The sequence below is a fragment of the Neopelma chrysocephalum genome, unplaced genomic scaffold (genome assembly GCF_003984885.1).
Source record: "Neopelma chrysocephalum unplaced genomic scaffold, ASM398488v2 Primary Assembly neopelma1_24, whole genome shotgun sequence".
Classification (NCBI taxonomy): domain Eukaryota; kingdom Metazoa; phylum Chordata; class Aves; order Passeriformes; family Pipridae; genus Neopelma; species Neopelma chrysocephalum.
This window is the reverse complement of record NW_020897693.1, coordinates 19,420,061-19,442,578: the sequence shown is the minus strand read 5'-3', so window position 1 is coordinate 19,442,578 and position 22,518 is coordinate 19,420,061. Positions and strand designations below refer to the sequence as shown.

At 40.2% G+C, this 22,518-nt stretch overlaps 1 protein-coding gene across 1 annotated transcript in view; it reads left to right on the top strand.

Annotated features, from left to right (window-relative positions):
- Positions 1–22,215, top strand: part of LOC113963256 (cytosolic phospholipase A2 epsilon-like) — a 32,997-nt gene extending 10,782 nt beyond the window's left edge. Inside the window, exons 4-21 of the mRNA XM_027674221.1 lie at positions 3,694–3,830; positions 4,309–4,440; positions 5,496–5,536; positions 6,930–6,972; positions 7,780–7,837; positions 8,273–8,439; positions 8,556–8,642; positions 9,614–9,651; positions 11,493–11,640; positions 12,518–12,654; positions 13,606–13,828; positions 15,057–15,171; positions 16,275–16,412; positions 17,353–17,460; positions 18,631–18,822; positions 19,578–19,744; positions 21,065–21,251; positions 22,007–22,215. Of these exons, the coding sequence (XP_027530022.1) occupies positions 3,694–3,830; positions 4,309–4,440; positions 5,496–5,536; positions 6,930–6,972; positions 7,780–7,837; positions 8,273–8,439; positions 8,556–8,642; positions 9,614–9,651; positions 11,493–11,640; positions 12,518–12,654; positions 13,606–13,828; positions 15,057–15,171; positions 16,275–16,412; positions 17,353–17,460; positions 18,631–18,822; positions 19,578–19,744; positions 21,065–21,251; positions 22,007–22,215 (2,327 nt within the window). The remainder of the gene's footprint in view (positions 1–3,693; positions 3,831–4,308; positions 4,441–5,495; positions 5,537–6,929; positions 6,973–7,779; positions 7,838–8,272; positions 8,440–8,555; positions 8,643–9,613; positions 9,652–11,492; positions 11,641–12,517; positions 12,655–13,605; positions 13,829–15,056; positions 15,172–16,274; positions 16,413–17,352; positions 17,461–18,630; positions 18,823–19,577; positions 19,745–21,064; positions 21,252–22,006) is intronic.
- The last annotated feature ends 303 nt before the right edge of the window (positions 22,216–22,518 follow it).

The window sequence follows — 22,518 nt, the reverse complement described above, 5'->3', positions numbered from 1 at the left end:
CAAGCAGCAATAATTGACTCCATAGTCTCTTGCACAGGAAAAATCAAGGAAGATTTTCTGAAAGATGAAGGTCTGGATTTACCACGCAGTACCATTCCCATCTTACCCTGTGATTATCACATGTTTTTCTGAAAGATGTATCAGAGGACTTCCCCATGTCACAGCTTCGAGTGAGAGAGATATCAACCATATCTGAGGTCATATCATTGGGTCACAGTCTCTGCACCTCCCTCCTTGTCCATGGCAGTGGGACATGTGTGATGAAGCGACAACACAGAAAGGTTTCTTCAAGGCCTTGTCTTCTGTGTGTCAGGCAACAAGACAAATAATGAGGTTGTAGAAAGAGATTGAGCAAGCAGAACTGAGGCAATATTTTGCATTAAATACACAGCTGACTAGTTTGGCTGCATCTACTCATATAATTAAGGATTGCTTGATATGCTCTGTATCTCAAAGTACAATTAAGATGCAGCAATGATGAATCACACCAGTAGAACAGAGTGCTTTGCCAGCTGAGCAGGCAACAGTCATTGATCTCCAAGGATAAATCTAAAGTCATGGTAGTTATACAAAATTACTTTTAATGCATTTGAAAATTGGTAGCATTACTTCTGGATTCTCCAAATACATTCCAATACCTATTTTTGCAGTTCCAAAGTTCTTCAAAGCATTATTATCTGCATGGAATTCCACAGATTAAAAAAAATAAATAAAAACACTTGAGGAAATGGAGTAACAAAAGGAACTGCAGAAAGGGACCAAATACAATGACAGATCTGAAACAACTTTTACATCCAGAGGGACTAAGTGGGAGGTCATTGAGGAGGTCATGGAAGCTGTTTCTTCAAAAAGGAATAGGGAAGGAAGGTGAATAAGGAGTAATTTTTCCCTATTTTTCACAATATGAGAATAAATGTGAGTGCTCATGAAAGTATCAAACAGCAAGTTTAAAATAAATAACATACAAGGAAACTATGGAACTTACCTCCACAGGAATGTGTGGATGTTAAAATATATATGTTCAACAAGAAATTATTCATGGAACATAAGTCTAGCAAGGGTTATTAAACATGGTATTCAAAATGCAAACTCTTGTTTGGAAATGCCAAAGTAAGGATCTCCCTGAAAGAAGGAGGGTGGATCAGGTGCAGTAGTGATCTAGAATTACCTTTTTTTCTTCTCTGGAGCAAGGTGTACGAGGGCTATTACCTGGCAGTGAAGTGATTAAGAATTTCTTTTTTAATGTGAAAAAGCCTAATGCTTTTTCTTCTGTCTCTTCTTCGGATAAAAGCTAAACACTTCCAAATGAGACTTCCCAGTTCGAGAGAGACATGCTTCCTGGAAATGTGTAGACTTAATTTTGGAATTTCACAAGTAGCAGGCAGTTACAAGTGCTTTCTTAAGACAGAAGGAGGGCAGCCTTAAATGTTGTTCTTAAGTCAACTCTGTCTATAAATGACACAAAGGCAAGTAACTTCCTTTGCAGGGAGAAGGTGCAAGTGAGACTCTGTTCCTCTTTCTGATGTGCCTAAGCAAGGCAAAATATGTAAGGCAGCCAGACTTGTCAGGCTGCCTAGACCTACCCTTACTGGGGAGATGTTTGGTATAAGCAGACAATGTTTTCAGTGTTAGCAGTCTCCTGCAGGTAACCTGTGGCAACATGCATCACCTGTGCACTGCACTGTTTCTTTGCTGTTGTGAATAGAATAGACTATTTCAGTTGAAAGGGATCTACAACAATCACCTAATCAAACTGCCTGACCAATTCAGGGCTGACCAAATTAAAGCATATTACTAGAGGCATTGTCAAAATACATCTTCAACACTGACAGGCTTGGAACATTGACCACCCCTCTAGGAAGCCTGCTGCAGTGTTTGACCACCCTCTCAGTAAAGAAATGCTTCCTAATGTCCAGTCTAAACCTCCCCTGGTGCCGCTTTTGACCATTCCCATACATCCTGCCCCTGGACCCCAGGGAGAAGAGCTCAGCACCTCCTTCTCTGTGTCCCCTCTGCAGAAAGCTGTAGAAAGCAATGCAGCCATCCCTCAGCCTCCTTTTCACCAATCTAGACAATCCCCAAGTCCTCAGCTGCTCCTCACAGGACATTCATTCCAGCCCATTCACCAGCCTTATTGCCCTCCTCTGAATACATTCAAGGACTTTCACCTCCTTCTTCTTAAAATGTGGGTCTTTTGATGCTGCTTATTGTTTATCTGTACCACAGCAGTGGTAAAACCTGGCTGTGTCTCCCAGACCTATGTTCAAAGTGGGCATGGGTGTCTGAAGTGAAAAGACATGCCTGGGAATCACGATTCTCGGGTCATCAGTCTGCAAAGCACACCATGCAATCTGTGTGAGGGATAACAGACGCTATTGGGGCAATTTTTGTTGTTTCTACCTGTGGGCTTGAACACAGCAGGAAGGCAGCCTTTTCCTTCCTTTTGGGACTTGGTTCGGAGGGGAGGGGAGGGGAGGGGAGGGGAGGGGAAGGGAGGGAAAGAGAAGAAAGGGGAACAGAGGGGAGACAAGGGGAGGGGAAGAGGAGGAAACCTGAATACTGGAGGTGAAATGTCCGCTCAACTAATACAATCAGGAAGAAAGTAGAGGGAAGGAGGCCAAGAGATAAAAGTGGTGGGAAGGTAGAACTAAAGCAGATAATATGACTCTAGACAAGTGAAACTGCTGTCAGAACCCTTTTTTTTGATCCAAAATAAGATATGGAATGTGAAAAAGGGCAGAAGAGGGAGAAGGCTAGCACCTACTGAATATTTTGCAAACAAACTTTTCCATCAGAGGAATATTTTTTTGACTCTGTAGGAATATATTGATTTCTCCACAGCTTGAATCCGATCATTTTTTTCGTCATCCTAATCATCATCATCTTTTTTATTTTCATATTAATTACTGTTAAGAACAGTGTAAGAAAGGTTTTCAAGGCACTGAAGTACTTTGCATAACCTGTATGAAGAAACATTACATTCCCCTAGCACAGAGTACATGGCATTTTTGGCTAGACCTGTTTGAGATATACCTTAATTTAGGTGCCTTTGAGAAATGGGATGTAAAATCCTTTACTAACCCTCTATCAGTACATTTTGGGAGAGTCCCTCTCTTCCTGCAGGTGGCAATTATTTAACATACAATGCCTAATTCAATGAGCTCCTTCTGGAGGAAGCCTCTGCCGTCTCATACAGCAGGGGTGGTTCTGCAGCTGCTTTCACAAACCTTCACCAAGAAAATGACTGGAGGCAAGGCAGAGATGGAGACTTTTTGCAGTTGCTCTCAAAAGATGGAGGAGGGTCCCAGGCCCCTCTTATCAGACAGCACTGGAGGGTTGGTGTGTGTGTGCATGTGTGTGCATGCACATGTGAGCACAGGAAATCTTGTTGGCTGAGAAACTGAAATGGCTGACTAGAAGAGGAAATTCTCACCCTTTTCTTTTATATACAATATCACTGTTGTCTACAACTCACACAAGGAAGAATAGAAATCACCTTCTGTTCTAGGTCATTTTATGATCTGTGCTTTTTCCCTTACAGGAGGAAATCTTGAAAAGAGTGACATTACAACAGACATTTCTGTCTTTAAATAAGTTTTTCTTGTTGTTGGTACCATAGAATAACCTTTCCAGTGTCACGCAACAGTGCTGACTTTGCCACATTCCCAACTGTTTTGTCTCTTCCCTACCCAGTAAGCCAGGCTGATTGCTACGTCTCATTGTGGCTACCGACTGCGACATGTGAAAAGTCACGCACTAAAACTGTGAGAAACTCCAACAATCCAGTGTGGAATGAAACCTTCTACTTCCGAATCCAGAGTCAGGTCAAAGTAAGGATCTAAAGTTGTCTGCCTGATGCAGCCTGAAGACTTTGCGTATCTATCTTCTAAACTGTTCCCAGGAATTGTTTGAGGGTTGACTCATGATAAAGGACTTTTCAAACTGTATAACAGCAGAGATAACCAAATTCTTATGTCTGATCGATGCTTCTGCTCAGGAGGGCCAGAAACTGAGCTCAGTATTGAAGTTTTAGGGAAACTAGAGACTTGTATGAGTCAGTGCAAGATGGATTCAGAATCTGTGAGTTAACTAAGTTGTTTTAGCGGTATAGTCAATATAGTATGTTACAGCAATTAAAATGAACCAGGCAAGAATGAATATTCTACTTACAGTACATTTTTGCATAGGGGATGATAATTAATTTCTTGACTTTTCTTCTGAAGAACGTCCTCAACAATATTTCTTACCTAGAGCCAATGATGTCCAGACTGCAGAAATGATAAAAAAACCTTCTCTCTCTTTTTCCAGAATGTGCTGGAGCTGACAGTGTATGATGAGGATTTTGCTACTCCAGATGATCATCTCCTCTGTGCACTCTTTGACACCGCTAAACTTCCAATTGAAAGAACGGTGGTCCTGTACTTTAAGCCCAGCCCAAATGTGAGAGCATTTAAACAACTAAAGCAACCAAGAAACCAGTGGAGAGTTTTACAACACTTTAAAAATATTTCTGAACCTGCCATAGATGACTTATCCCGATAATGAGTACTTGAATTGCCATTCAAAATATAAGCACAAAAAATGTTGTAAAAAATGAGAGCCTGAGACACTCTTTCAAATATTTTTGTAAATTATTAAAGACCATAAGACTGAAATGGTGTGATAGGTAGGGGAGCTACTACTGTGAGCTACCTCTGAGCAAGACCAAGGCTATTACAGATAGCCAACTGTTGCAGGATGAATAATCTGTAATTTTTTTCCCCATGTAATTCATAATCGGTACCCACTGCCCCTTTTCTTGTATCTACTTTCACCCCGAAAAGCAAAGATGAAGTTGCCATGCTGTGTATCCCACACTGAATGGCTGATTCGCTTTGTTTCTCAGTTTACCATCTATAAAATGGGAAAAAGAATCTTGATTTCCTTTGAGATCTAAGGATGAGATCAGCAAAATATCTCGCGTGTAACTTCTTGCTACCATGTACAAATTGCTTCCGGTAACCAATCTAGGTCATTCACAACCAGCTCATGCAGTTCAACACTGCCTTATGGGAGGTTACACAACACTAACTCTGAATCACTCACTATTACCAGTCTCTGTTTATTAGGTTAAAGTGATGGGTGTAAAATATCTTAAATTTCCAAGATAATAGCAAGTACAGTAAGTCATGGCAGGACAGTGCCAGGAATAGCTGGCAGAAAAAGATAGAATTCAGAATATAAAGGAAGCTACAAATTGTCTTTCTGAAGCAACTTCTCAGTAAGAAATAGAAGTACAGGTTGTTTTGATGATGCCTCAAGGAAGGAAGGAGGTAAGGAAGGAATCCTTAAACTATCTAGCTGAAATGTTGATTCAGACCACCCAGTCTGAAATATATATCACAGGCTATGCATTGCAACCAATCATTTCAATATTGCCCATCAGGGACCTGGGTTTAGACAAGGGACAAAGCATTATGTAGCTATTTCATTTAATATCTTGTTCTTGCTTTCAGGCCCAGGAGGAGCTAGAGGTTGAATTCAAATTGGAGCCTGCGTAAGTGATATAAAGATTATTTTAAAAATGCAAAAATCATTATATGATAAAGAAACAGTGTTAGAAGTCATGCTTTGTGGTATTTCTGTAAAAATGTGCCAGCCTTCTGCTACATTATTACTGCAGTCTCCAACAACTGACTGATTAGCTTGTTCTGTAGCCTAGCTGCTTTCAAAGACACACCTACCAGTTACCCAGAGAGGCTGTGGATGTCCTATCCCTAGAAGTGTTCAAGGCCAGGCTGGATGGAACTGTGAGCAACCTGGTCTAGTGGAAGGTGTCCCTGCCCATGGCAGGGTGGTTGATACTATGTGATATTTAAGGTCCCTTCCAACCCAAACCATTCTATGAATCTTTGATTTGTCTACCTGTGGACAAATCAGAAGGCTTTCTGCGTGTGTGAGCATTGATATCTATCAATTTTTCCTTGCCTGTTTCAGGTTATGTGTTGTACAGACTCTTAGTGTTGAACCATCCTGGTTAGGTTTCCAGTGTATCTCTGATTCCTTCAATTTTCCCTTGCAGCACTGTTTGGAACCTAGTAATTCTGTTTTCTTTCTGCCCAGCATAATCACAGTGTGTTGGAAACTCTAGTGTAAGGCCCGTCCTCCAGCATGGTCAGCCTGCCATCCATTTGAATGAGTATTTTTGTCTCTGTGTTACTACAAGATAAATAAGGCATGGCTCCCTTATACTAGCGGAGAGCCAAGGCCAGAAGTCAAGTCACTCCACACCATCTCCTGACTTCACCTGAATGATCTGGAAAACTTTTTTTCCCCCCATGTAATTGGTACCCACTGTCCTGTGCCCTTTTGAAACAAGCTCCCCAGGGAAGTGGTCACAGCACCAAGCCTGCCTGCCAGAGTTCAAGAAACATTTGGACAATGCACTCAGGCTCATGGTGTGATTCTTGGGACAGTGCAGTGCCAAGAGTTGGACTCAGTGATACTTGTGGGTCCCTTCCAACTCAGTATATTCTATGATTCTATAATTTACATACCAGCAAATACATATAACTGGCTTCCCATCAGGAATATGCTGGTATATTAGCATGTTACAGCTGAAATACATTTATTTTACGTGTTATAATGAGAAGAATTTGACTGCCTTACTGCAGATTCCATGTTTGGTGATCATGAGATTGAACTGCAAAAAATAGCCATGACACATATTGCTCAGCTTTGGTACAGAGATGAGTCCCCTTAGAGCAGTGGTCGGTCCAAGCAAGCATGGAAAGGAGCTTGTTACACACCTGTTGGGGTCCTGCTTGTTACATACCTGCTGGGGTCTCTCTGTCATTCTTCTAAGAGGGAAGAAAGGGCAACATCCTGGGCAAGGATGAGTGGAATTTGTTTGATCTAAAAAAATACATGTTTTTCATTTTGTTTCCCAGTTCTGGTCCTCATGAAACCATTGCTACCAACGGAGTGCTGGTGGTATGTGTCTTTCCTATGATATTTTCTTTAAGTGATTCCTTAACATAAATGGGAAGGTAGGGTGGGGGTTAGAGAAACCAGTTGGCCAGTTCTTCCTCTTTCTTCCCTCTTTCCTATTTAGATACTTTGAGAATGGAGTATTTAATTTACCTGTTTGTTGGTGATATCCCATTATTTCCCATTTATTGTATGCTTCTACACACCACACACACACACAGAGTTTTCCTCTTGTACCGGTACTTCAAAATAGGTACTGCTGTCTATGGAGAACAATGGTAAAAATGCTGTGCAGCCACTTGTTGACAACCTATCTAGCCCTTTCCTACACTTGGAGATGAGCCAAGCTCTGCAGGTAAATTCTGCACTAAATATTAACCTATCATAATTGTATTATGTTAAAGAAGAGTGAGTGTCATAAACAAAAAAGAAACCAACTAAAATATTAATAGCAATCCTTCTTCAGAAAACCCTTCCTCTACTACTGACTCTTGATCTCTCAGCAACATATCTTTCTTCTACGTTTTTTCCCAGTTTAACCCCTTGGATTTATGCTACTATCCTGAAAATGCTCCTGATTTTCTTCCTTTGTAAATTCCTCTCACTGTGTCATTGTCACTGGAGGATGCATATATCTCCCTCCAAAGCTTTTCCTTTTCCTTAGTGGCTCATGGGAAAAAGCCCAGAAATGTCAGGGAATCAAGAACTTTAGGTGACTAGACATGGCCAAAAGCTGAGGGATTCATAGCTCTCTATAATGAGAGTGAGATGTGATCTTTCTCACAGATTCCTGCACTCTGTCTTTCACAGTGTCGTGAACTTTGCTGCTTGGAAGTTGAAGTGGCAGAGAAGATGAAGCAAAAATCAAGTAAAGTTATTGTTTTATTATCTATTTACCAATAATTGCATGCTTAGTGATGAGGAGATGCCCCTTTCATATAATGTATTAGTGGAATAAATAGTACTTACAGTATTCAGTGAAGTTAATGCCAGGTAAACACATTAAGTTGTTATACACTCCAGTGACTCTAGATATATGTCAATTAGGCCTATTAGATCTGCATTAAAGTTGAAATACTGGTTCTATATCACAGTGAGAACATTCAGTCGCCTTTCTACGAAAATAACATCTGCTTTGCTCCTTTCTCTCTCCTGCCAGCATTCCCTTCAGAGTACTTCCCACTGGGCAAAGCTTGGCCCAAATTATACAGCTCTGCTACCTGCACCCCACTTTTAATCAAGCCAGCACAATTTTCTGGTTAAATCATATTAACATTTCTCACAACCTGTTTTGCTACTTTAGAGAAAGAGCTTTCCCTCACTGTGAAGGGCTCCTTTGAGGGGACACAGGATATCACGCTGGGCCCCAACGGAGCGGTCAACCCGTCATGTCCCACCAAGTTCCATTACATTAAGTACGCGGAGCCCACACTGGATGTCATGTTGCCAAAGAAGAGGCGCTACCACCCAGTAAGTTTGAGTGGCCTCAGTGATGGAGTGATTATGAGTGTCTCTCAAGAAAGTGGGAGTCAGAGGAGGGGGTAAACTCATTACTGGTTTTGTCCTAAAGCATGTTGTTTTTCCAGTGGTCCTGTAAGTTCAGTACAGACACGGGTTCCCCAGTCGTGATGCTGAATTCACTGCCCATGGGAAGGAAAACGACCATTGCAGAGGTAAGTATCACTTCTAGCTGTTGGGAATAAAAGGTCATGCAAGTAGAAAACATTCCCCATAATGTTGTCCCAGGTAGCTGCTAAGAGCATTCCGATTTTTTGTTGGAATTTGAACAAACAGGAGCTTTGTTTCTCCAGGTGTTTTCTCCACAGGGGCTACTCTTTACTACTCTACTACTGTCCATTATGTGCCAGTAGTATATATGGAGACCAACAAGGATGTCAGAAAATAAGATGCTTCATTCAGTACATCTCTCGACTTACCCAAAAATTCACTGATTCCTCCTTTGCTTAGGGTCCAAACTGAAAGTTGCTCCTTGGGCACAAGCTAGGAAAATGTCATTAAACCTGCCGTTAGTCAACCATGTACTTCAAATGACAATCTATTAAAATATACTGAAAATATTAGGCATAGAGCATGGATTTTAAAGAACATAATGAGAATAATTCTTGAATAGGACCATTAAAACACATTCTCGGAACAAAGCACTTTTTTGTCAGTTGATGTGAAGATTGCAATAATGATTTTAAGACAGGATGAAGCCTTGGCGGAAGCAAATGCAGACTTGCAGTCTCTTCACTGTGAGACTATGGCCAGGATGTCAAATATAGGCTGTGTATTAGAACATAAAGAACAAGAAACATACAAAAAATGGTAATTCGGGATGCTGCAGAAAGCTTACAAGTAACACAGGAAATGGGACCTTCTGCATGAATCTCAGTAACCTCCTATACCAAGATTGTTAATGGTTTCTGCAGCCTGGAAGGATTTGGGATTTGTAGGTAGGGATATTACACTAGGGGTAAGTGAATCCTTTTGGAAATATATGCCGAGAGTTCAAACATTTAACTTTGTGATTGCCAGACTTGCTGGGGTATAAATCAAGCTCTGACCCCAAGACAGAAAGGTAAAAAAGAAATTTCTGTCTTATTAAAATTAAGAAATTACAGTACATGCTTTTGTTTTCCAGGAGAAAAGATTTGACTTAAATGTGAGAGCACAAACCTGGTAAGAGATCTCTTTCTGTTTTTAAAGACTTGGTTCATCAATTTTGTTATTATTTTAGCCACATAGAAATGACAGAAGCCAGCATTCTCAGTCTGAAAACTAGAATGAGGTTATAATAAAACATAAAATACATGCACAATATATTATACATGATTAGCCTTAGGAAGATTTGGTGTTAGTCAATAAACATTGATAACCACATATTTATTTTAGCATTATCCCTCTCCTTCTGACCACAGAATATTATTTTCAGTCAATGTCAGTCTCTGAAATTCACAAAAAGAACAAAGCTAGCTGAAAAACCCAAACAAGAATAGATATGAGTAAACATTTAACTTGATAAGAAATTATGAATTATTTTTTGCTTAACTGTCAATATTCAGTAGCAATAAACCTTGTATTCTGTTATGTCCAGTAATACCATATAGTGATAAGGTAAACAATATGGATTGTGATTTGACATCTATAGATGTGCTCATTAATACTCATCAGTAAATATGAAGATACATCATGTAACACACAGAACTGGGCAAACTGATGTTTTTCTGTGTGTGCCTCTTTAAGAAATAAAAGGGAAAAATGAGCTAATTTTGAATTCAAACAGTGTTTTCTACCATTTGTTTCAGAAAGGTAAGTGATCAATGACAATAGGAAAACCAGTGTTGTTCCAGGACAGGAAAAACACTTGCTGCTGATTTATTTTACTTTCAGAGAACTTTAAAAACTGTTTGCATCTTGATTTACAATGGAGAAAGGCTTTTGCAGTGTCACCTAACTCAATTCCCCTTGTGTGTCTTCATTTACAAATAAGGTTGTAATAATTTGGCTGATTTTATCCAAATCTGACAGTGAAGAAAACTCATAAGTATATTTCATTACTAGTTTAATTGGAATTATGGACTCAGTAGAAGTGATAATTCTGTCACTGAAAGAAAAAGAAAGCCCCTGCCATTTGACAGTGCCTGGCCAGGGCTAGCTGGCCAGCCAAGTAGTCCATGAGTAGCTCTGACCTGACCATAACCCCATACCTTGCCCGTTGGTGGCTTGTAGATGCAGGAGAGGAAGAACACAAATGCCCAGGAAAATAAACTGCAGCAGGGTCTTGAGGAATGACTAACTAAATTTCAGAAGAGACACCAATGAAATCTCCTCTGAGAAATGTTGTGCCTTGCAATTTCTGAGTCAAGGTTGATGTGAAATAGAACTTCCAGCACTGACCTGTGACACAGTTTGTGCAATTGCAGGCACAACAGAGTATCGAGGGTGAAGTGCTGCCCCACTAAACTCAGTGACCCACCTACATTCATCCAGGGGCTGGATGTCACCGAGGTTCCTTCAGCAAGCCAAGTTCCGCAGCCACCCTCCCCAGGATGCTCACCACTAGAGGGGGAAGTGTTCCCACTCCAGTTATTTAAAAGGAGAATTTTCCTTCACATTGCAAATGCCAACATTTGAAAATTGGCATTTATTTTAGATTTAAAATGAGAAAATAACATGTGAAATGGGAATCAATACACTCCCTTTTGACCACTGGAATAGATTTTCTAAACTTGTCACTGTTTTAGTTTTAGAATATTTATTGTAATATTTTCTTTTATTCGAAAATATTGTACATTGTTTCTTCATCAATTAGTAATAATGGAGTATAATGTCACTAGTTAGGCTTACTGATTGATATAAGTTTCTTAATTTAAAAAAAAAATTGAGAATATTCTCTCTTGCTCCTGTCAAGTTGCATCACCCTGTTTGAAGAGAAGGGTGATGTAGTTTATTTTTAGTCAAAGTCCTAAGATTGATGTGAGTGTGTTAATACTTAATATATGTGTCTGTTTTTATCTTAGTAATTGTTCATGCCACCAAGACCTGGACATGCGCTTTGGGTTTGACTTATGTTCAGAAGAGAGGGCTTTCCTGGGGAAAAGAAAGAGATATGTAGCAAGTGCCCTCAAAACTGTATTTCACCTACCACAGGAACTGCAAGATCAAGAGGTACGTTTGTGTTGAGAGGATAGAACTTGAATCCCTAGTGCCTTCATGTACGCTTCTAAATGAGTGATCAGCAAAATGGGCCATATGCATCTGTTATGCAGGTACCAGATTGTCCATATGTCTTAAGTATATTTGCTTGTGCTGCTGAGGTTTGTTATTGCAAGAATCACTAGTTGCAGTAATTTCATCCTTAATTATCGTCAATTTGGAATTTGTCATATTTGAGGTGTGTTCATTCCTGCCATGCTATACTGTTACTGGCTTGGTTCAGAAATACTGAATATATTACACAGCAAAGATTTCTTCCCTTGTTCAAATTTCACCAGTTTGTAGGAGTTTAGGGCAAACGTCTCTGAGCGCTTCTTATGTCTTCTTATATCTTGCAGTTTTGAAATTCCTTAAAATAAATATAATCTATTTTAAAGTAACTTCATGATACTGAAGAATAACAGCATTGAAGAGGTCAGCTTAACAACAGTGACTGTGAACTGAGTGTATTTCTTCATGGGATTGGAATGGAGATTTTCATACAGTAGTAGTCAATGTATGAAATAAGAAAAAAAGTGGTGAAGGAGTGGGAGATGTAGAGAAAATACATTGTTCCTTCTACAGAAGGGTTTCTTCTTATTCATCTGTGCCCCTATTTGCCCTAGAGATGGGCAAGAACCCAGATTTGGGTTAATCTCCAAACCCATGTTTATCCAAAGGGAAGTAGTAGTAGCAGTCATTGCTTGGTTTTGGCGTCCATTCTTTAAAAATGCATCTGGGCTCTGTGATCAGGACCTGGGTGGAGTGTGGTGACCAGGCCTCACTGCAGTTTGGGATGCAATGTTGAATGCTGTTAGTGTGAATGTCCCATCCTCCCTCTGCCCAACAGGTCCCCGTTGTGGCTATCATCACGACAGGTGGAGGATTGAAGTCAATGACAGGATTGTATGGCAGCCTCATGGGACTCAAGAAATTAAATCTCTTGGACTGTGTAACATATATCAGTGGGCTGTCCGGCACCACATGGTAAGCCAGCTGAAGCATGAGGCTTGACCAGGCCGTTTGAGGGTGGCACTGCTGCAGACAGTAGCTTCTAAAAGTGGACAAGATCAGATTTTCTTCAAATGTCATAGAAACAAGCTGTTTCTCAGTAACAGGCCATTAAATATTACCTTGATTTGATGAACTCTTGTTTTTATAAACAGTTCTTTACTGCACTTATCAACTCCATATTTGCAGCAGTTAAATGTGCATATGACAACTACACTTTTAAAAATGTTTTCTAATTAAGTAGTTACCGTGGATGTAGCTGTGGATGCCCATAGCGTCATGCCTCTTCCTTTCTCCACTGATGTCCCAGCTGTTGTGGTTCCCATTAACTTCCGAGACTTGTTCTGATTTCTAACTGGTCATGTGGAAAAAACTGCAGGATAGTGCACACTTACCAGTGCAACCTGCCAGTTTGTAAAAGGACTAGATTCTCCTGGGCAGTGTTATTGCCTGCTCATAGGGCCTACAGCTGCCTAATATATGATTGTCTCATACAGAGGAGGCTGGTAAAATAGAGGATAGTGTTTATAAAGAATAGCAATATCATAAGGTATCATTAGATTAACACTTAAGTGAATCAAAGCCAAGAGAGAGCAGCTGGTGTGAATGAATTTAAGGCTCTAAAATACAAGAAAAGAAAATTTATTATAATTTTCTGCCTAGTTTGTGCTTCAGAAATGTGTTTATGTTCACACCTGGCAATTTTATCCCTTAAGCTTCTGCCAGTTCTACTTAAAAAACAGGTCAAGAACATAAAAAAACCCACCTTATTCTTCAGGACCATCTTTAAAAACAGTCACAGAAACTCTGGAGTGTTCATTCTGCTATACAGAGCAGCAAAAACAGAGTATGTATGAGCAGAAGTGAATCCCTGAATGTAAACCTCTGTTCCTTTTGACTTTTGCTGTCTGTATTATCTTTCTCCAGGACCATGGCCAACTTATACAGAGATGCCTACTGGTCACAGAAGGACCTGGACTCGCATATTGGTGAAGCCCAGAAACAAGCAACTAAATGCAAGATGGGCTGTTTCTCTATGGATCGCATGAAGTACTACAACAAGCAGCTTTGTCAGCGGAAAGAAGAGGGATACAGGACATCATTTATAGATCTTTGGGGTCTCATGATTGAGTACTTACTAAATGATGGGGTATGATGTATATTCATTTCAATCATGTGTTTTTCCCTTAGTGGATAGAGAGGAAACTAGTCCATCATTTCAGAGAATGTACCTCAATATAGTATCATTCTCCACATTAACCAAATACCAGATTTTTTGATTTCCTTTATTAGTTTGCCTAGGGATAAATGCATTCTATGTGTTAATAAATTAGGTTGTGGATGCAGCCATTTGAACTCTGGCTGATATTTAATTAGAAGTGAAGGCAATTTCAGGAAGTCTGTCTAAGATGCAAATTATTCGTGCAGAAAGAGTTCAAAATACAAGTCTGAAGCAACTGGAGTTCTTGGTGAACTGCATCCACTGGCAGGTAACTTGACCTGCAGGTACACTGGAGGCAAGTACATATTTTGCTTTTGCTGAGAAGCACTATTCATATGGTTTAAGTGATACTAATTTTTAGAAGTAATTACAAATTTGCTTTTCTGTTACTGGAAGTGGTTTCTACCCTTAAAGTAACAACAGTTCACTCTCTCTTCTTCCTATCTGGATCACAATTCAAAGATGTGTGCTTTGGCAGTTGGAAAGTGAAAAAAGGTGAGTGGTTGAGGATTGGGCAGTAGTGTCCTCGAGTGGAGGCAGATATGCTGCAGTCATTCAACCATTCATTTGGGTTTGTTTATTTATTTTTATAGAAGCACATATATAGCATTACATATAAGTAAACAGAAAATAAATACATCCAGAGAGGAACACTTGGCAGTAAACAAAAGTATAAGCTACATAGATGCCTCCCTTTTACTCTCAGCTAGATGAGATCCCCCTCACAATCTAGCCAAGCATTTTTCCCTTTGAGCAGTGCTGACCATTGGTGTGTAACCATTAACCTCTCCGTAATCTTCCAGAACTAGCTGCTCTTAAATTTTTTAGTAGTTCATGACATATGTTTTTTATAAACCTCTTCAATGAGAACATGCTTTTTCAGAAAAGAAGCCGAGTGGGATGCAAATAATGCCAAATTTCAGTCCCCTTGCAAGGCTGGACTGAGATTGCTGTTGTGTAGTAAGAAAGGAAACTTAAGTATCAACATATTCAAGGGCTTCTTTCAGATTCAGGAGAACAAGGATGGCTCACTACACTCCTCAGCCTAAGGAGCAGCTTACCTCTCCTCCTACCTGTCGGGGAAATACTTTCTAGGATGTACAGACATGTATGCAGAAATAGTTTTCTCTCTCCTCTTTTTTACCTTCAAAACCAGAAAGACCCTCACAAACTTTCAGAGCAGCAAGAAGCACTCTGTGATGGCCAGAACCCACTGCCCATCTATGTGGCAGTCAGCGTCCGGGACAGTTACAGCACCAGTGATTTCAAAGGTAAGGATGGTGGTTCAGACCATGTCAGGCTAAAACTGGCATCTCAATTCCTGTGATTTCATCTTCTCCGATTATTAGCACTTGGAGAAAACAATTATGGTGTGTTCTTTTGCTTTTTGCAGAAATAACCTTCACTTCCATGCCTTACAGTTTTAATACAAGGGCTTTTGGGAGCAACACTTCACTGTCTAGACATACCCTGTAGAAATTCTGCCAGAAATGCCATTTTTGAAATATTATTGAATCTACCTAGAATGAGGACTATTGGAATTATCTGAGAATTGTTTTTTCTTAATTCCCAGTTATAGTTTCAATATGAATAATGACCACATAGTTATGATAAAGTTTGGGAAGGTTTCCAACCTACTCCCTACTAAATCTGTTTCTTCTCTAATTGTTTTAGTTATTTTTTTTTTCCATGAGGGGAAGTAGATGCGGAGAAGAAGCAGAACAAAATTTAAGATCAAATTTTGTTATGGTTGAGGTGAAAAATTGAACCACTTTGGAATGAAAAGGAAATTATGGTCTATGCCATTTCTGTCCCAGTTTTCATTCACACTGCAGTTATATTGGACAACTGCACTTCATTTGGAGAGGATATCCAGTAAAGTCAAGGACTAGTTCCCTCTTCCTTGGTACAACACATAAAGAGTAGAATTGGTCTCTTATAAAAATACAATTTCTGAAGAACTGAGTACCTGTCTTTGTACATAAACAAACCATTTAAGGGAAGTTAAATTGACTGTATCAGTAACAGTGGAAGTACTGTCACCTAGATGTGGTGCATGGAAAGGCAGAGCAAAACCTTGTACATGCTGGAAACCCCACAGAATGCGTAAGATCTGGAGACTCGCCTTGCTTCCAGTGTGCACCTTTTGCCTTAGGCAACACCATCACTAACAGTAAACTGCTTCTGCCTCCCCATTGCCACTGTGTCTGAGCTCAGCTCCCTGTCCTGGAGAGGGTCATTTTTAAGTGAGGCTTTGAAAATTCAACGTAGTAAACACATAGTAAACACACAGTAATCAACGTATACCCCAGCTGCCCCTCTCTCTACACCCATGTGGGAGCCCTCTAAGTGTCCCATTGTGGCTGTATTACAGAGTGGGTGGAGTTCACCCCCTACGAGGTGGGACTTCTGAAGTACGGCGCATTCGTTCGCACAGAGAATTTTGGAAGTGAGTTCTTCATGGGACGCTTGTTAAAAAAGCTCCCTGAATCCCGCATCTGCTACCTTCAAGGTAATGTATTGCATTGTCCTGTCACAGAAGCACCTTGGAGGGATGCAATGCTGTTAACCAGAGGGTAGATATTTCTGTTCTAACATACTGAGCACTGCTATGATATTGCCTGCTAGGAAATGGGAACAGTAGTCTGTCCAAAAAAATACACTAAAAAACCCGAAGTCTTATTTCAGTTTCTTGTCACTGTCTTGGTAGATGAGATGTCTGTGTCTTCGAGATGGAATAGATGAGGCTCCTTAATTCTTTCCTCGTAAGGAATATTTCCCACTTCTTTGGTTATTCTTCTGATTCCTCTCTGAATGCACTCCAACTTAAGACCAATTGTGGTAGTCAGATTTAAATTTAAAATGACAGATGAAATGATGGCACTGTGTTTTGTCAATAAAGCCACCAGTGCCCCAGTGGGGAAGCAGAGAGGGGCAATCCCAGGTGGAGAAAAGAGTGCACAGTGGAGCTAGAGTCCATTGCATCTGTGAGCCTTTACAAGCTGTGGTGTGAGATCTTGTCATACTAACCAAACATCTGAAGACCCAATTCATTCCACTTTGAAAAAATTCAGGTTGTGTGGAAGGTGATCAAAATATGTGAAGAAAAAAAAAGCTGGAATAAGAAAGACAGGAATGGAAAGGGTATGTTTGTGATGTTTGTGTCATATAAACTCTTATTTTTTCTCTTGAGTGAGTCGTGTCTTTTCTCCTTTACTTGTCTCACATTCTTTTCTCTCTTTACCATGTAGCAGAGCCATGCAGTAGGTTAGGCTCAAAGCTGATGGTAGCATGACCTGGAACAATGCCATAGAAAGAGGAATTTAACAGTGTGAAACTTCAGAAGTATTTCTATTAAGCCCATTCAAAAATGAAGCCAGGAGGTCAAAATAGAAGGAAAAATGCATTTTCTTGTTAGAATGTGTCCTTGTGTTCACTAATTCCTTTTGCAGGTATGTGGAGCAGTATATTTTCTGTGAACCTGTTACAAATATGGGGACTTTCCCACAATTCAGAGGACTTCTGGAAGAGATGGACACAAGACAGAATAGAAGAAGTTGGTGAGAAATTATTAAGCCTTTCATTTATGGACGTTTAGACATTTACTCTTCTGGATAACTTTTGCCATCATCGTTTCAACTATGTTGGACCTAGTATCATAGGATCTTCCTAAGAGATAGCAACTTCTCCTCCTACTGTATAGACTAATAGGAAGGGGGTGATGAGAGAAAGGCTCCTGTAATTACAAGACTTACTAAAGCTCTACTGATTCCTTAAAAAGAAGTTTTAGAGGGGTCAGACATTTCTCAAGAAGTGTTTTGGCATTGCCCACTCTCAGCCATACAGAACCAAGAACCAGTGGCAGAGAATATGGTTATTTTTACTGCCTGTGCAGAAAATAAACCTGAATATCAATTGGTAAATAGTATTTCCTGGGTTTTTATTTTATTACTCAGTACAGTAATTAGTGCATTGGATTCATCCTGGCACAAAGATAAATAAGGCCCAGAGGGTATTTTCTGAAGCAATATAGAAACCATGATTTTATTGCTAAATCATTTAATATGTTAGTAACTATAATTACAGACATCCTGAAAATATACAGAAATACATCTGTGCAATCACAGAAACCACCAAGTCTCTCCTGCTGCATTGTCAGCCTCTTGGTCCAGCAAAGCAGGTTGTGATTTCAGGAAACCACACCTCTTGCTGAAGTACGACAGGTACCCACCCTAAAAATTAGACATAGTTTCTGAATATGAATGCATGCCCCAGGTTTTCCTGCTCTCACTCTGCTGATTAAGCACATGCTCATGCTGCCAGGAGTGAATATCAGGTAGCAGCTCTCACTGTTGCAATAGACCCCTTGGTTGCTGTTGTTGCCCATCTAACTGAGGAGTAGCATATGTGTCAGCCCCATTTTCTCCATGCTTGCCTTTGCTTCTGATACCTTCCTGTGAGGACATGTAACTTTCCTTCTGACAGAACATTCTCTGAATTTCTTAGTTCCCAAGGTGTCTCTTTTCCAGGACTAAAGACTGCTTCTGATGAACTGTCTTTAGGCCAAAGCTTAAGACCATCAGCAGAGCTTTGTTCAGCAGCCACTCCTTTCCTTTGGAATAGGTTGTGCGTATTTAGTGAATGATCCCAGAACAGACCCTGAACACCAGGGCAGCCAGAAATGAACATTATTTAACAAGCACTTCACCAGCTTTTCTGCCCTCCTCTAGATGAAGACCCCGTGTTGCCCACAAGGCCCCATGAGCTGAGGACTCGCATGTACACTCCTCCTGGCCCCTTGTCCAGCGCCCTACGGGGAGCATTGACCGATCGTTTCTCCGTCGCCCAGCACCACAATTTCCTGAAGGGCTACCAGCTGCATAACAACTACATGGAGAATGAGCACTTTTGTCAATGGAAAGGTGATGGGGACTGGCATAATTTTCAGGTAGTTTCAGGGTGGACAATTTAGGAAAGAAGCCTGTCAGGCTTGGCAGTGGAAAAAAACCTCCTGAGAGAATGCTTATTTTCTGAACAGAAATAAGACACTAAGACTTCAGTGTTGCCACTGTTTTTAAACATATGTGTTTATTTGCTTGGCTGAGCCCTCTGCAGTCCAGACTGATAGGGTAGGCTTGCGGCTGGCAGAACCAAATTTAAAGCGGCAGAGAGCAGAGTGAACATGGGAGAAAGCTTAATTTGGCAAGATTGTGCCTCTAACTTCAGATGCAACTGGAATATCCAAGAAAATGTCACCTACAAGAGGCAGCGAGAAAGGAATGGGGCTTTGTAGTCCAAAGAAGAGGGGACTGAGGGGGAGGCACAAATCCAAATGTACAAAGGATTGAGAATATTGTGTTCTCCAAATCAATGATAGATAAGAGATGAAACAATGATTGAAATTAAGCAAGGTAGATTTGGGTTAATCATTAGATGTAGCTTACTTGCACTAACGAGTATGCTAGTGGAATATATTGCCTGGAAACTCAACACAGAAGATTTTTTAGAACAGGTGTTTAGGCATTTTGCAGTCCTACTTGCACCTGTTTGACAGTCCAGTAGTATGGTAATTAAATCGAACCAGGCCTCTAGGATGGTCAGTTCCGCTTTATACTTTTTTTTTCCAGTCAAAATACCTGCAGATCAATTCTTATTCCAAGAAATATTTTCCTTTTAGACACTGTGCTAGACTCACGTCCCAACCAGCTGGTGCAAAATCCTGATCAACTGGGCATGATAGATGCTGGATTTTTCATCAATACCAGCAGTGCACCCCTTTTAAGGCCACAGAGGGAAGTAGATGTCATCATATATCTAAGTTATACGACTGGATCACATACATCGGTGAGGACGTTCTTGTTACCATGTGTTGTGTTTCCTTTTGCTTGTAAATGTCCTGTAACATTTAGAACTACTGGTTATTTCAGCTCTTCAGTTTTTAATGTCTGCATTCCCCTGTTTTTCCCCATAGGGATTGATGTTGTTCTTATTTCTTCCTGTCACTCCCGGAATCCTTCTTTCTGGTTTATGAACACATCAAATTATTCAGGGGGACATCAGCATGGTCTCTTCCAGAATGATGGAAAGAGCCTCTTCTGTTTTATGCTGACTCAAGCAGGTTTCCAGACCCTGCACAGGAATATTCATAAAGATGAGGAAGCGATTTTTTCTGACTTAAGTTAGAATATAAAAAAGGTTAAGTGTATATCGGAAGCAGATAATTTCTGAGCTGACAAAGAAGATGCTACAAGTAAAATTCAGTGACAAGCATCTTCCTGTAGAAGCCCCAGTTTCATGGAGATAAAGTTAATTAGCTGTCTATAAGGGCTTGCAGTAAAGAAGTTTGGGCCTTTATATGTCAGAAACTGAGGTTAACTGGAAACTCATTATTAGCCATCTCGGCCTACCTAAATGGAATTTCTTTTTCTGAATGAGAACAGCTGCGCTACCCCTAATAAGCCATATGTTGCATGAGACATATAATTAATGAAGTTTAATTTCAATCTCATTCATTGTCAGATAAAATTTAGGAAGAAAGTTTGCTAGAGTTTTAAACATTTTAGGAGAAAATTTTTCTGCTTGATAGTGTCCACTATTAGATGGTGCAGAGTAAATAACACGGTGCATATTAGGACGTGATATTTTACTAAACATTTCAGGGAAAAGATACGGTATAGCCTAGAACTTCAGACTTTCTCAGTAAACTGTCAATCTCAATTAACACTGTGCCATAATGCCTGCACAGGCAGAGACATAATTGTGCATTTAAAATTAACTTTCTTATCTTCTGACTTCCAGGTGCATAATAAGATGCCTAAAAGATCTTCTTGCTGTGGTTTTCTTTTCTAGTTAATTCTATGCAATATATTAAACACAGGATCTTTTATTTGCTAAAACTCATGCTTTACCCTAAACTTCTGCAAATTGCTTCAATTTTTTGTAAAAAGCATTGTCCAGGATGAATTCTCCAACTCTGAAGTTTTGTTTACATCTTGTGATTAGAAATGTTGTTACTGTCTTCTGTAATTATGTATAGAATAACCCTTGATAAGAAAGAACTCACCCAATGGATCTGAGTCACTAAACCTTAATGCTAGATGACAATTTGGGGCCTTTAAACAACAAAGTTGAATTTCATTGCTGACCATGTCTGTGATCCTCCAGTCTCTAGATAAGGCGTGTAAATACTACTCAGAGCAGAAAATCCCATTCCCAAAAATTTCTTTGACTGACGAAGATAAGAAAAATCTGAAGGAGTGCTACCTCTTCCATGATTCGGATTTGCCAGGATGTCCGATTGTGATTTTTCTTCCCCTTGTGAATGATACTTTCCAAGAGTACAAAGCACCTGGTAAGTTACAAGTAGTGGCAAAGCAATAAAAAAAAAGACAACACTGCCTGCTTCCCTGACTCAGACAGAGCCTTTTTCTTTTCTGCTGGCTATCTTTGCTGGCTGGGTTAATGGGGGGCCTGTCACTCTTTTTTCTTCCAGGCCACCTGCTTTGTATTCCTCCACTTTAGCATGGATTACTAGAATGCATTTGTTCTGTTCCTTGGTAGCAGGGAGGTTAAGTCTAAAATTCTGCTTTTGTGGAATTCGGGCAACACAGGAAATGGAAAGACAAAGATGGATCCTGCTGGCATCCATCCAACCACACTTGTGATCACAGAAACTCTAAGTTTCCATATGTTTCTGTTGATCCTTTCTCATTTAAATTCTATTCTCTTGCTAGCGACTTCTTCCTCAGTTGAGGTTCACAGAAATCCCAGCTGTTCAGAATAAGACCTGAAGTGCACCAGGAGTGGCTTTTGAAGTGCCCTTTCAGGCTGACATCCTTGCTGGATCCATGGCTTTAACGAGACAGATGTTTAGGAGTAAGCTGTAGATAACCATTACAATGCCATCCCTCACTTCTCCCTTCTGCCCTCACTTCAGGCCCACAATGTTCTCTTGACCAGGGGTGGGTATACATGACTTACGTTGTTCGTGCATTTAAATCCTATGAATTTTCTTCTGGAGAAAAGTCCCCTCTGAGTTTCTGTGGGCAGCCTGACACTGACTGAGATGAACATTATGTTACAGCAACAACAACTCTTTCTCTCCAGGTGTCAAGCGCTGTTGCTCAGAGATGGAGGGAGGACAACTTGATTTGACCAGCTGCTGTTCCCCCTACTGCATGTTCTCGGTCAGGTACACCGATGACAATTACCAAAAGCTGCTGAATCTCAGCGAATACAACATCCTGAACAACTCTCAGATGATTATGCAGGCCTTGCAGATAGCAATGCAAAGGAGAAAGCAGAAGATGTGCTGATCACCCATCCAACTGCTCTTATCTTCTCAGAGGGGTTTTTCATGTTCTAGGACACAGAAGGAATATAGCTTTTTCAACACTGGCCATTCTGCACTGCAGAAAGAAACTACCCCAGGTGGTGCAGTGGTTTGTTGAGGGTTTTTTTTATTCCAAGAAGCGGCATCTATAGGCAAAGATATTGCCTGAGAAATTTTTACATATGTTTTGTTCTCTAAAGTAAGATTGTCTGTAGAACATTCTTTATCAAAAATACTTGTTAGATTTTTAAAATAGAGTGTTTTAGGCCTAACTGATTATAACATG